General features: G+C 62.3%; 1 protein-coding gene across 1 annotated transcript in view; it reads left to right on the forward strand.

Moving 5' to 3' along the window:
- The window catches only part of LOC116822795 (microtubule-actin cross-linking factor 1, isoforms 6/7-like), a 143,143-nt gene that overhangs the window by 58,424 nt on the left and 72,186 nt on the right, over positions 1 to 12,533 (forward strand). Inside the window, 7 exon segments of the mRNA XM_075063409.1 lie at positions 846 to 1,072; positions 1,401 to 1,523; positions 4,341 to 4,442; positions 8,049 to 8,150; positions 8,737 to 8,883; positions 9,754 to 9,909; positions 10,705 to 10,902. Of these exon segments, the coding sequence (XP_074919510.1) occupies positions 846 to 1,072; positions 1,401 to 1,523; positions 4,341 to 4,442; positions 8,049 to 8,150; positions 8,737 to 8,883; positions 9,754 to 9,909; positions 10,705 to 10,902 (1,055 nt within the window).

Raw genomic sequence — 12,533 nt, forward strand, 5'->3', positions numbered from 1 at the left:
GAATGGCTGGGTCATTACAGTAATTGAATCTATTTCCCTATGTTAAGTTCTCCTCACACCTTCTATGGGTCATCTTAATTATCACTTCAAAAGTTTTTTTTTCTCCTGCTGACAATAGCTCATCTCAGTTGATTAGACTCTTCCTGTTGGTATGCGTACTTCCACCTTTTCATGTTCTCTGTATGTATAAATATGTCCTGTCTGTGTGTTCCGTTCTGTGCATCCGAAGAAGTGAGCTGTAGCCCACGAAAGCTCGTGCTGAAATAAATGTGTTAGTCTCTAAGGTGCCGCAAGTCCTCCTGTTCTTTTTTCAGGCACTTATGTACACTGGCCCTTTGCTCTGCAGCAATCACACACCCTTATTCCACCACCCAGATACTTAAGAACTGCAGAGGGGTCACTGAGGCACCAACACAATATTCAGAGAAAACAAGAACATTCCCAGTTCGTCACATCCCCCCACCTAGATGCTTAAGAACTACATAGGGGAAACTGAGACACCCACACAGTATTCAGAGAAAACATTAAGAACAGTCTCACTTCGTGACAGCCCCTGGGGCTGGGCTGTGGCACCGGGGGGCAGCATTGCTGTGGGATCCTGGGGATGGGGGAGTTGTTGCGGATGCCCCTGGGGCTGGGTGGCACAGGAGTTGGCAGTGCTGCAGGGTCCCTGGGGACGGGAGGTCAGTGCCGATGAGGTTGGGGGGTTGCAGGTGGCACTGTTGGACCCTGGGCAGGGAGGAATTGTTGAGGATGCCCCTGGGCCTGGGGTGTGGCACGAGGGGTGGCATTGCTCCGGGACCCTGCCTCTTTCCAGACCCTCATGCCTGTCTCCTGTCTCGCAGTGATCCAGGAGCGCACGGAGCAGCTGTGCAGCCAGTGGCGCTGCCTTCGCGGGCAGGCCGAGGAGCGGGAGCGGTGGCTCAGGGGCCTGTTGGTGCTGGCCGAGCGGTTCTGGCAGGGGCTCACTGAGCTGGCTCTCAGCCTCACAGACACCCAGCAGATGGTGCTGGACTTGGAGGAAGCCAGCTCCGACCCTGAAGCCGTCCGGGCGCGGCTCTGCACCATGCAGGTACCGGCGAGCGGCCCAGCGGCTGCGATGGGGGAGGAGGGCAGGGGGCCGGGGGGTGCAGTGCCTGGCTGGCCGTGGCCCCCGTGGTTGGCAGCGCATTCTCAGCACTCGGGGCAGCAGACAGGGGCTGCGATGGGGGAGGAGGGCAGGGGGCCGGGGGGTGCAGTGCCTGGCCGGCCGTGACCCCCGTGGTTGGCAGCGCTCTCTCAGCACTCGGGGCAGCAGACGGGCTGAGAGCGCCAGGCTCACTCCGTGGGGCAGAGCCCCGCTGTGGACCCCTGTCCATGTGCCTGAGGCCGGGCATCCAGCCCCTGTCCCTGCCCCACAGGCGCTGCGAGAGGAAATCGACGTGCTGCAGAACGACCTGGACACACTGGGCATCCTGGGTGTGGAGCTGATGTCGTCCTGCGGTGACCCGGACAAACCAGATGTTACCAAGAGCCTGGACGATGTGAGGGGGTGTGACAGGGCCCCGGGCCCTCGAAGGGTGGGAAGTGGGGTGCACAACCTGTCCCCTATGAGGGCCCCTTGGAGCATGTGTGTCAGACCATTGTGGGGTCAAATGGGTGGGGCTCCCCAGGGGCCGAATGGGGCTCTGTGGGCTGGGTGAGTGGGGTTCCATGGGGCAATCGGCAGGTCCCTGGGGCTGGGGTTCCCATGGGGTGGTTGGGGGTCCCCGTGGTGCAGTTGGGGGGGCTCTGTGGGACCCTCAGTAGGTTCCTGGGGCTAGGGTTCCCATGGGGCAGTCAGGGGGCTCCGTGGGGTAGTCGGGGGCATGTGGAGCAGTCGGCAGGTCCCTGGGGCTGGGGTTCCCATGAGGTAGTCAGGGGGGTCCCATGGGGCACTCAGGGGGCTCTATAGGGCAGTTGGCAGGTCCCTGGGGATGGGGTTCCCATGGGACAGTCAGGGGGGCTCTATGGGACAGTTGGGGGGGCTTCATGGGGCAGTCGGCAGGTCCCTGGGGATGAGGTTCCTGTGGGGCAGTTGGGAGGCTCGGTGAAGCAGTTGTGACGATGTGGTTCTGGCGGGACCCAGCTGAGAGTGCCGAATCAGGGCCAATTGCTCAAACAGGGCAGTCACAGCCCTAGGCTGGGGTTTTTCCACCTCTAAGGCAAACCAAACCAGCCAGACAAAAATGACTTCGGTCTCACCCCACTGGCTAACCACAAGTCACACAAGCAATTTCCTTAGACACTCCAGTCTCCCAGTATCACCACCAGTGCCGTCCAGGCTCCAGGTTTATGGCATTCTGGTGTAGCAATAGGATACACCTGTGTCGGGTTTAGGCATGTGTCTGCACAGATCTGTCCTGTGCTCTCTCAGGGAGTTTTTTCGAGCAGATGGTGTAGTTACTTTGGTACATTCCTCAGTGGGATCACAGGGTATAGGCTTGATAGAATGTGGAGTTAGAGAGTGCCTTAGAGCTCTTGTTCATATTTCTGACCTATTCATAGATGGACGACAGCACCTCCTTTGCAGCCCTGTTTGATTACGATTCAGAGTTGTTCCTGGCTATTGATGGCATTTGTTCAGCACGGCCTAGTTTGGGGAAGTGATTGCTTGCTTTTTCAAATTTTCAGCCCCGTGCACGTGCATAGCAATCTATGTTGAAGGTCGTCTCGTTGTTCGACCTCAGAGGAGTGTGCAGAATCCTTATTATAGCATTTGGTAGGAAGGTTTGTTGGGTTAGGATGTGGTTAGAGGTTGTGTTTGGAGTATTCTTTGAGTCGGACGATGGGCAAAGTAGCGTTCGGGTCACGCCAGCGAACTGTATTCATGTTGTTGCCTCCTTGGAAGGACAAAGCATTAAGGGACACAAATCTGAATTGAGGAATCTAACATGTTCAAACGTGGAGAACACTTTCAAGCTCTCTAACCACTCGTGACAGACTTGAAGGTGGCAGTTTTTGCAACAAAAAAACTCCCAAACCCAGATCTCCAAGGTGAGACTGGCAAACGTCGAATTAATATGCAAATTAGACACAATTAACTCGCTAAGGACTGACGCAGTAACCCGTAACCTGGTCTTAGACACCTTATATGACCCCCTTTACATAGGATTTGGTGTCACTACAGGACCTTGGTTGCAACCCATGTTCTATATGGTCCCAGTTTATATCAATAACGTCACAGCAGCTGGGGAGCTCCATGGGGCAGTTGGCAGGTCCCTGGGGATGGGGTTCCCTTGGGGCAGTTGGGGGGCTCCGTCGGGCAGTTGGCAGGTCCCTGGGGCTGGGGTTCCCATGAGGCAGTCAGGGTGGCCTGGTGGGACAGTTGGCAGGTCCCTGGGGATGGGGTTCCTGTGGGGAAGATGGAGGGGCTCCATGGGGCATTCAGGGGGTTCCATGGGACAGTTGGCAGGTCCTGGGGATGGAGTTCCTGTGGGGTGGATGGGGGGGCTCTGTAGCGCAGTTGTGGGGCTCCGGTGGGGCAGTCGGGGGGGCCCCATGGGACAGTTGGCAGTTCCCTGGGGTTGGGGTTTCCATGGGGCAGTCAGGGGGCTCCATGGGGCAGTTCACAGGTCCCTGGGGCTGGGGCTTTGTGGGGGGGGGCCCTGTGGGGAAGTCTGGGGGCTCCGTGGAGTAGTTGGGAGGCTCCATGGGGCAGTCAGGGTGGCCCAGTGGGACAGTTGGCTGGTCCCTGGGGATGGGGTTCCTGTGGGGCAGATGGGGGGGTCCGTGGGGCAGTCGGGGGGTCCCGTGTGGCAGTTGTCAGGTGTCTGGGGCTGGGGCTCCATGAGGCAGTTGGGGGGGCTTCGGAGTGCTCCGTGGGGCAGTCAGAGGAGCCCTGTGGGGTAGTCGGGGGTGCCACAGGGCAGTCGGCAGGTCCCTGGGGCTGGGGTTCCCATGAGATAGTCAGGGAAGCCCCATGGGGCACTCAGGCGGCTCCGTGAGGCAGTTGAGGGGGCTCCGTGGGGCAGTCGGGGGCTCCATGGGGCAGTCCGGGGACCCCGTGGGGTAGTCGGGGGCACCGTGGGGCAGTCGGCAGGTCCCTGGGGCTGGGGTTCCCGTGAGGTAGTCAGGGGGACCCCATGGGGCACTCAGGGGGCTCTGTGGGGCAGTCGGGGGGGCCATGTGGGGCAGTTGGCAGATCCCTGGGGCTGGGGTTCCCGTGGGGCAGTCGGGGGGCTCTGTGGAGCAGCTGGCAGGTCCCTGGGGCTGGGGTTCCTGTGAGGCAGTCGGGGCGCTCCGTGGGGCGGTCAGGGGGACTTTGGGGGGCTCCGTGGGGCACTGACAGGCTGATGTCAGTGCCGCTCCCTCCTGTGTAGCTCTACTCGTCCTGGCACAGCCTGAGCAAGGTGTGGACGGAGCGGCAGGGCCGCCTGCAGGAGCAGCTCCAGGCCTCGCTACGCTACCAGAAGGCCATGCAGGTGCGTGGACAGACCCTGCCCTCGGGACCCCCCACGTGCGCCGCCTGCAACTGGGGTCCCGGCCTGCGGAACCAGCGGCTCATGGGCTGGTGCCAGTAGCAGGACTATGGCGATTGTGACTGAGAATGCGGGAGAGACCCCTCGGGCACCAGCCCCCCTTGGGAGGGACGTCCCCGGGGCCGAGTCTCCCCAGCTGCTTCTGCTGGGCCTCGCCCTTCCTCTGACCAAGTTGTGCCCCCCCGAGAGACAGGAGCCTGGCTGGATGGGCCCGGGGCCTGCCCCCCCCGAGAGGCAGGAGTCTGGCTGGATGGGCTGGGGGCTGCCCCCCACTGTCGAGAGAGGAGCCTGGCTGGATGGGCCGGGGGCTGCCCCGTCGAGGGACAGGAGCCTGGCTGGCTGGGCTGGGGGCTGCCCCCCACTGTCAAGAGAGGAGCCTGGCTGGATGGGCAGGGGGCTGCCCCTCACTGTCGAGAGAGGAGCCTGGCTGGCTGGGCCGGGGGCTGCCCCCCACTGTCGAGAGAGGAGCCTGGCTGGCTGGGCCGAGGGCTGCCCCCCTGAGGGACAGGAGACTGGTTGGATGGGCTGGGGGCTGCTCCCCACTGTCGAGAGAGGAGCCTGGCTGGCTGGGCCGGGGGCTGCCCCCCACTGTCGAGAGAGGAGCCTGGCTGGCTGGGCCGAGGGCTGCCCCCCTGAGGGACAGGAGACTGGTTGGATGGGCTGGGGGCTGCCCCTCACTGTCGAGAGAGGAGCCTGGCTGGCTGGGCCGGGGGCTGCCCCCCACTGTCGAGAGAGGAGCCTGGCTGGCTGGGCCGAGGGCTGCCCCCCTGAGGGACAGGAGACTGGTTGGATGGGCTGGGGGCTGCCCCTCACTGTCGAGAGAGGAGCCTGGCTGGCTGGGCCGGGGGCTGCCCCCCACTGTCGAGAGAGGAGCCTGGCTGGCTGGGCCGAGGGCTGCCCCCCTGAGGGACAGGAGACTGGTTGGATGGGCTGGGGGCTGCCCCTCACTGTCGAGAGAGGAGCCTGGCTGGCTGGGCCGGGGGCTGCCCCCCACTGTCGAGAGAGGAGCCTGGCTGGCTGGGCCGAGGGCTGCCCCCCTGAGGGACAGGAGACTGGTTGGATGGGCTGGGGGCTGCCCCTCACTGTCGAGAGAGGAGCCTGGCTGGCTGGGCCGGGGGCTGCCCCCCACTGTCGAGAGAGGAGCCTGGCTGGCTGGGCCGAGGGCTGCCCCCCTGAGGGACAGGAGACTGGTTGGATGGGCTGGGGGCTGCCCCTCACTGTCGAGAGAGGAGCCTGGCTGGCTGGGCCGGGGGCTGCCCCCCACTGTCGAGAGAGGAGCCTGGCTGGCTGGGCCGAGGGCTGCCCCCCTGAGGGACAGGAGACTGGTTGGATGGGCTGGGGGCTGCCCCTCACTGTCGAGAGAGGAGCCTGGCTGGCTGGGCCGGGGGCTGCCCCCCACTGTCGAGAGAGGAGCCTGGCTGGCTGGGCCGAGGGCTGCCCCCCTGAGGGACAGGAGACTGGTTGGATGGGCTGGGGGCTGCCCCTCACTGTCGAGAGAGGAGCCTGGCTGGCTGGGCCGGGGGCTGCCCCCCACTGTCGAGAGAGGAGCCTGGCTGGCTGGGCCGAGGGCTGCCCCCCTGAGGGACAGGAGACTGGTTGGATGGGCTGGGGGCTGCCCCTCACTGTCGAGAGAGGAGCCTGGCTGGCTGGGCCGGGGGCTGCCCCCCACTGTCGAGAGAGGAGCCTGGCTGGCTGGGCCGAGGGCTGCCCCCCTGAGGGACAGGAGACTGGTTGGATGGGCTGGGGGCTGCCCCTCACTGTCGAGAGAGGAGCCTGGCTGGCTGGGCCGGGGGCTGCCCCCCACTGTCGAGAGAGGAGCCTGGCTGGCTGGGCCGAGGGCTGCCCCCCTGAGGGACACGAGACTGGTTGGATGGGCTGGGGGCTGCTCCCCACTGTCGAGAGAGGAGCCTGACTGGCTGGGCCGGGGGCTTCCCCCCACTGTCGAGATAAGAGCCTGCCTGGATGGGCCGGGGGCTGCCCCCCCGGGGGACAGGAGCCTGGCTGGATGTGCTGCAGGGAGATGCTGGTTGAGCTGGGGGCTGCCCCCCAGGGACACAGGAGCAGGGCTGGATGGGCCCGGGACTGCTCCACTGGTAGGGTTGCCAGGCATCTGTTTTTCGACTGGAACGACCCTGGTGGCTCCGACTGGGCCGTTAAAAGTCCGGTTGGCGGCACAGTGGGGGCCTGGGCTAAGGGAGGCTCCCTGCCTGCCCTAGTTCCGCACAGCTCCTGAGAGCACATGGACAGCCAGGGAGGCTCCGTGTGCTGCCCCGGCCCCCAGTGCTGGCTCCGTAGCTCCCATTGGCCAGGAACTGTGACAGGAGAGCTGGGGAGAGCTTGCAGGCCGGGGGCTGGCCAGCAGGAGAGTCAGGGAGAGCTGGCAGGGCCGGGGACTGGCCGGCAGGAGAGCCAGGGAAAGCTGGCGGGGCTGAGGTCTGAGAGCTGAGGAGAGCTGGCATGGCTGGGGTCTGGCTGGCAGGACAGCCAGGAAGAGGTGGCAGGGCTGGGGTCTGCCCCGCAGGAGAGCCGGGGAGAGCTGGCAGGACTGGGGGCTGCCTCGCAGGAGAGCCGGGGAGAGCTGGCAGGGCCGGGGTCTGGCTGGCAGGAGAGCCAGGGAAAGCTGGCGGAGTTGAGGTCTGAGAGCCGAGAAGAGGTGGCAGGGCTGGGGTCTGCCCCACAGGAGAGTTGGGGAGAGCTGGCGGGGCCGGGGGCTGGCTGGCAGGAGAGCCGGAGAGAGCTGGCAGGGCCGGGGGCTGCCTCGCAGGAGAGCTGGGGAGAGCTGGTGGGGCTGGGGTCTGCCCCGCAGGAGAGCCGGGGAGAGCTGGCAGGGCCGGGATCTGCTTGGCAGGAGAGCTGGGGAGAGCTGACAGGGCCGGGGTCTGCCCCACAGAAGAGCTGGGGAGAGTTGGCAAGGCTAGGGGCTGGCTGGCGGGAGAGCTGGCGGGGCCGGGGTCTGGCTGGCAGGAGAGCCAGGGAGAGCTGGCAGGGCCGGGGTCTGCCCCGCAGGAGAGCCGGGGAGAGCTGGCAGGGCCGGGGGTTGGCTGGAAGGAGAGCCGGGGACAGCTGGCGGGGCCGGGGGCTGCCTGGCAGGAGAGCTGGGAAGAGCTGGCAGAGCCGGGGTCGGCTGGTGGGAGAGCTGGGGAGAGCTGGCGGGGCCGGGGTCTGGCTGGCAGGGGAGCTGGGAAAAGCTGGCGGGGCCGGGGGCTGCCTGGCAGGAGAGCTGGGGAGAGCTGGTGGGGCCGGGTCTGGCCAGCAGGAGAGCCGGGAGCCTGGCTGGCTGGGGCTGGCTTATCACCCCACCGGGCAGCTCTACAGGCTCACGCTCCCTGGAGCTTCTGGAGCGAGCAGGCCCTGCTGTCTCCTAAGCTGCCGTCTTGGCCATGCAGGTGCTGTCAGTCCCTGCTCCATGCCCATGTTCCTGCTGGAGGAATTGCAGCTGGCACTGTGCACGTGCTCGGGCAGCCTAGGGACCAGCAAGTGTGTGCATGGCTGTGCCCCCATCACAGGGGGTTCCCCTCCCTAACCCCCTTTCCCTGCCTTCCTCCCCAGGGGCTCTGTGACTGGCTGGCCACGGCCGAACTGCGCATGGCGGAGGAGTTCCTGGTTGGGGGGGACCTGGAGCTGGTGAGGCATCAGCTGGCGGAGCTGAAGGTGGGAAATGCTCTGGGTCTTTGCCCTTCGCAGACACTGCTGGGGTGGGACTGGATCTGCTGGCATGGCTGGCACCCATCTGCACTGCCCCTCACCTGTCACAGGAGACCCAGCACTGTGCACCTGGCTGGGGCAGAGCTCGTGCCCTGTGAGGCACTCCTTCTCCCTGGCACCGTAGACATTGGCAGTGGGGGGGTGGCGGCTCAGCCAGGTGGGGCAGGGTGCGGGGAGCTGAGCCGGGTGCTGTACAGTGGGATTGCTTTCCCCACGTGGAGGGGCCCAGGATCCAGGCTGCACCTGGTGCCCTGTACAGATGGAAATGTGGGCCCTGGGTCCCCTGTAGGCCTGGGGAGGTTGGTACCAGGTTGGTGCAGGGCTGGTACCCCTGTCCCTCTGATGGGGCAGCCGCTTGGGCCTGGCCAGACCCACGCATCCTCGAGAAGATGGGGAGGGGGAACGCCTGCCCAGAGCAGAATCCCCGATGAGAGTGCTGGGTGGGTGCCAAGCCAGGGTGCCATGGGGCTGCTGTACTGGGAGATGCCCGGAGGTGCCCTCAAGGCCCATGCTCGTGGTCCCGTCCCACCAGGAGTTCAAGAGGGAGCTGTACCAGTGCAAGGTGGATGTGGAGAGCCTGCGGCACCATGCGGGGGCTGAGGACAGAGGCCCCCCAGCTTTGCTGAGTGACTTTCGCCAGCGCTGGGATTGCCTGGAGGAGGAGATTGTCAGCCGCCAGGTAGGGCTTTCAGGCTCCCCGAGTCACGAGCGTCACTCGCCAGCCGCTGGGCCCACAGTGATGGGGAGTCTGGGATCTGTAGGTGCTGGTCACCCAGCTGCCAGGCCCAGGGAGGTGGGAGCTGGCGTCCGTAGGTGCTGGTCATCCAGCTGCCAGGCTGGAGTCCGTGGATGCTGGTCACCCAGCTGCCAGGCCCAGGGAGGTGGGAGCTGGGGTCCGTAGGTGCTGGTCACCCAGCTGCCAGGCCCAGGGAGGTGGGAGCTGGGGTCTATAGGTGCTGGTCACCCAGCTGCCAGACTGCGGTCTGCGGATGCTGGTCATCCAGCTGCCAGGCCCAGTGAGGTGGGGGCCGAGGTCCATGGGTGCTGGTCACCCAGCTGCCAGGCCCAGGGAGGTGGGAGCTGGGGTCCGTAGGTGCTGGTCACCCAGCTGCCAGGCTGGAGTCCGTGGATGCTGGTCACCCAGCTGCCAGGTCTAGGGAGGTGGGGGCCGAGGTCCATGGGTGTTGGTCACCCAGCTGCCAGACCCAGGGAGGTGGAGGCCAGGGTCCGTGGGTGCTGGTCATCCAGCTGCCAGACCCACGGAGGTGGGATCTGGGGTCTGTGGGTGCACCCAGCTGCCAGGCCAAGGAAGGTGGGGGCTGAGGTCCATGGGTGCTGGTCACCCAGCTGCCAGGCCCAGGGAGGTGAGGTCTGGGGTCTGTGGGTGCTGGTCATGTGATTTCTCTCCTTTGAGGCTCCTGCTGTGCCTGGCACAAACAGGTTCTACTTGTTCAGTCATGGAGCTGGCCTAGCTGACTGCAGGAGTCTGTGGGGCAGGGGGCCACCGCTCCAGGGAGGCTGCGTCTGATGGGTCCATTGGTTTTCCCAGCACCAGCTGGAAGCGGCGCTCCTGGGTTTGGGGCAATTCCAGAACCAGCTGGAGGAGCTGCTACAGTGGATTTCCCACACGGCAGAACAGCTGCAGGGCCAGACCCCGCTGAGCTTGGATCTGCAGAGCTGTGAGATCGAGCTGGCCAAGCACAAGGTAAGGAGCAGCAGAGAACGGCTCAGGCTTCGTGAGTTCACAGCTAATTGCTCCGGGTTCTGAGTTATTATGGGGGGAGAGGGTTTCAGTACTGCTACCCTTACTTCTGTGCTGCTGCTGGTGATGGCGCTGCCGTCAGAGCTGGGGAGCCAGAGAGCGGCAGCTGCTGGCTGGGAGTCCAGCTCCGAAGGCAGAGCCGCCACCAGCAGCAGCGCAGAGTAGGAGTGGCATGGTATGGTGCTGACATCCTTACTTCTGTGCTGCTGCTTGTGGGGCGCTGCCTTTAGAGCTGGGGAGCTGGAGAGCGGCGGCTGCTGGCTGGGAGCCCAGCTCTGAAGGCAGCGCAGCAGTAAGGGTGGCAATACCGCAACCCCCCTGAAATAGTCTTGTGATATCCCCCCTTTGCAGCTCCCTTAAGGGTCAGGACCCTCCATTTGAGAAATGCTGGTCTCCTCCATGAAATCTGTATCGTACAGGGTAAAAGCCACACAACACCAGATTTCATAGGGGAAGCAGATTTCAGGGTCCATGACACGTTTCTCATGGCTGTGAATTCGCAGGGCCCTGCTGATCAGCATTGACAGGCCCAGAGACAGGGCAGTGCCTGCAGTGCTGGGGCCCATTGCAGCGGGGCAGACGTTGGTAGCTGCTCAGGAGGTGGGTTTCAGTGGCAGTGCTAGTATGGACTGGGGGGGCAAGTTAGAGGCAGAGAAGGCGCCTGGCTGCCCCTGCCCTAGGCAGAGGCACAGCTGGAGTGAGGGGGATGGCCCACGCCCAGGCTGCGCCTCCCTGTAGGTGCTGAGAAATGATGTCATGTCCCACGCCCGGACTGTCCAGTCTGTGAACGAGGTCGGCCAGGGGCTGCTGCTCTCCAGCCTTGGGGACAGCACGGACTCGCTGCAGTGCAGCCTCCAGCAGCTCAACCAGCGCTGGGACTTTGTGCGGAGTGAGACGGAGAACCGCCAGCTGGAGCTGGAGAACAACCTCAGCCAGGTATGTGGAGCCCCCGCCCCCTGAAATGACACTGCCTGGACACGGGGTATTCACTAGACCCACGGCTCAGCCACAGACAAGACATGTCGGGGGATCTCCACGCGGCCATGCCCGCAGGTCCTGCCAACAGTTACAGACTAGGGACCGAGTGGCTGGGCAGCAGTTCTGCAGAAAAGGACCCAGGGGTTACAGTGGACGAGAAGCTGGATATGAGTCAGCAGTGCGCCCTCCTTGCCAAGAAGGCTAACGGCATTTTGGGCTGTGTAAGTAGGAGCATAAGCACATTGGGGGATGTGATCATTCCCTTCTATTTGACATTGGTGAGGCCTCATCTGGAGACTGTGTCCAGTTTGGGGCCCCATGTGACAGTGCTGCCCGTGGGAGCCAGCTGAGGTCACTCAATCAGGGTGAACTGCAAACAAAACAGGGCAGACAAATCCCAAACGCTGGTGGTTATTCTAACACTTAGATTTACCGACCAGCACAAAAGAGCTTCTATAGTACCTCACTGGTTACTTAGAATTTTAAACCACCCAGTTCCCTTAAAGTGCCCAGCCTCAGGCCTCCGTCCAGACACACCTGTCAAACATATGATGATGATTTCTGAAAATCTTATCTCATCATAAAAAAGAAAAGGTTCTTCCAATCCCAAAGGATCAGCCACATACCCAGGTTCAGTTATAACTTAGATCTTACCCACAATACACGCTACAGCCAATTCTTATTAACTAAGCTAAAATTTATTAGAACAGAAAAGAGAGAGTGTGTTGGTTAAAAGATTAATACACATACAGACTTGAACTCAATTCTTGAGGTTCAGATACATAGTAGAGGTGAGCTTGTAGTAGCCAAAAGTCCTTTTAGAAATAGTCCATAGGTTATAGTCCAATGCCCATATTCAGGGTGACTCCAGTGAATGACTGGGGATCTCAATCCTTGTTGGCTTAAGGTTTCCCCCTCTTGAAACCCAAAGCAGATCGAGTGAAGAAGGATCGTGTCCCAGGCTTCTTATACGTTTCCAGCAGCCCTTCAGCCTGAGAAAACAATAGGCTAACTCCTTCTCCCAAACATCCTGGCAATTAGCACAGGGGTAATTTATCCATCAAACAGTTCAGACACAGGTGACCACAACTTCAAGGAGACACATAGCAATAACACTATTTCACTCCAGTATCATTTTTCAAGCTCTGCTCATTTACAGATCTTGCTAACCAGTCTTAAGGTTCCCCCTGGGTCAGGTCATGTAATTAAACTCTTTCTGGCCCTGTCATCTTTCAATGAGTTATTATATTACACTCATAACGTTACACCCCGCACTACGAAAGGATGTGGAAAAATGGAAGAGTCCACGGGGGGCAACAAAAGTGATTAGGGGGCTGGAGCACATGACTTCTGAGGAGAGGCTGAGGAACTGGGATTGTTTATCTGCAGAGAGAAGAGTGCGGGGGATTTGATAGCTGCTTTCAGCTACCCGAAGGTGCTCCAAAGGATGGATCTAGACTGTTCTCAAGTGGTAGCAGATACAGAACAGAGCAATGGTCTCAAGTTGCAGTGGGGAGTTTAGGTTGGAATTAAGGAACACTTTCACTAGGAGGGTGGTGAAGCACTGGAATGGGTTCCCTAAGGAGGTG

The sequence above is a fragment of the Chelonoidis abingdonii genome, chromosome 2 (genome assembly GCF_003597395.2).
Source record: "Chelonoidis abingdonii isolate Lonesome George chromosome 2, CheloAbing_2.0, whole genome shotgun sequence".
Taxonomy (NCBI): Eukaryota; Metazoa; Chordata; order Testudines; family Testudinidae; genus Chelonoidis; species Chelonoidis abingdonii.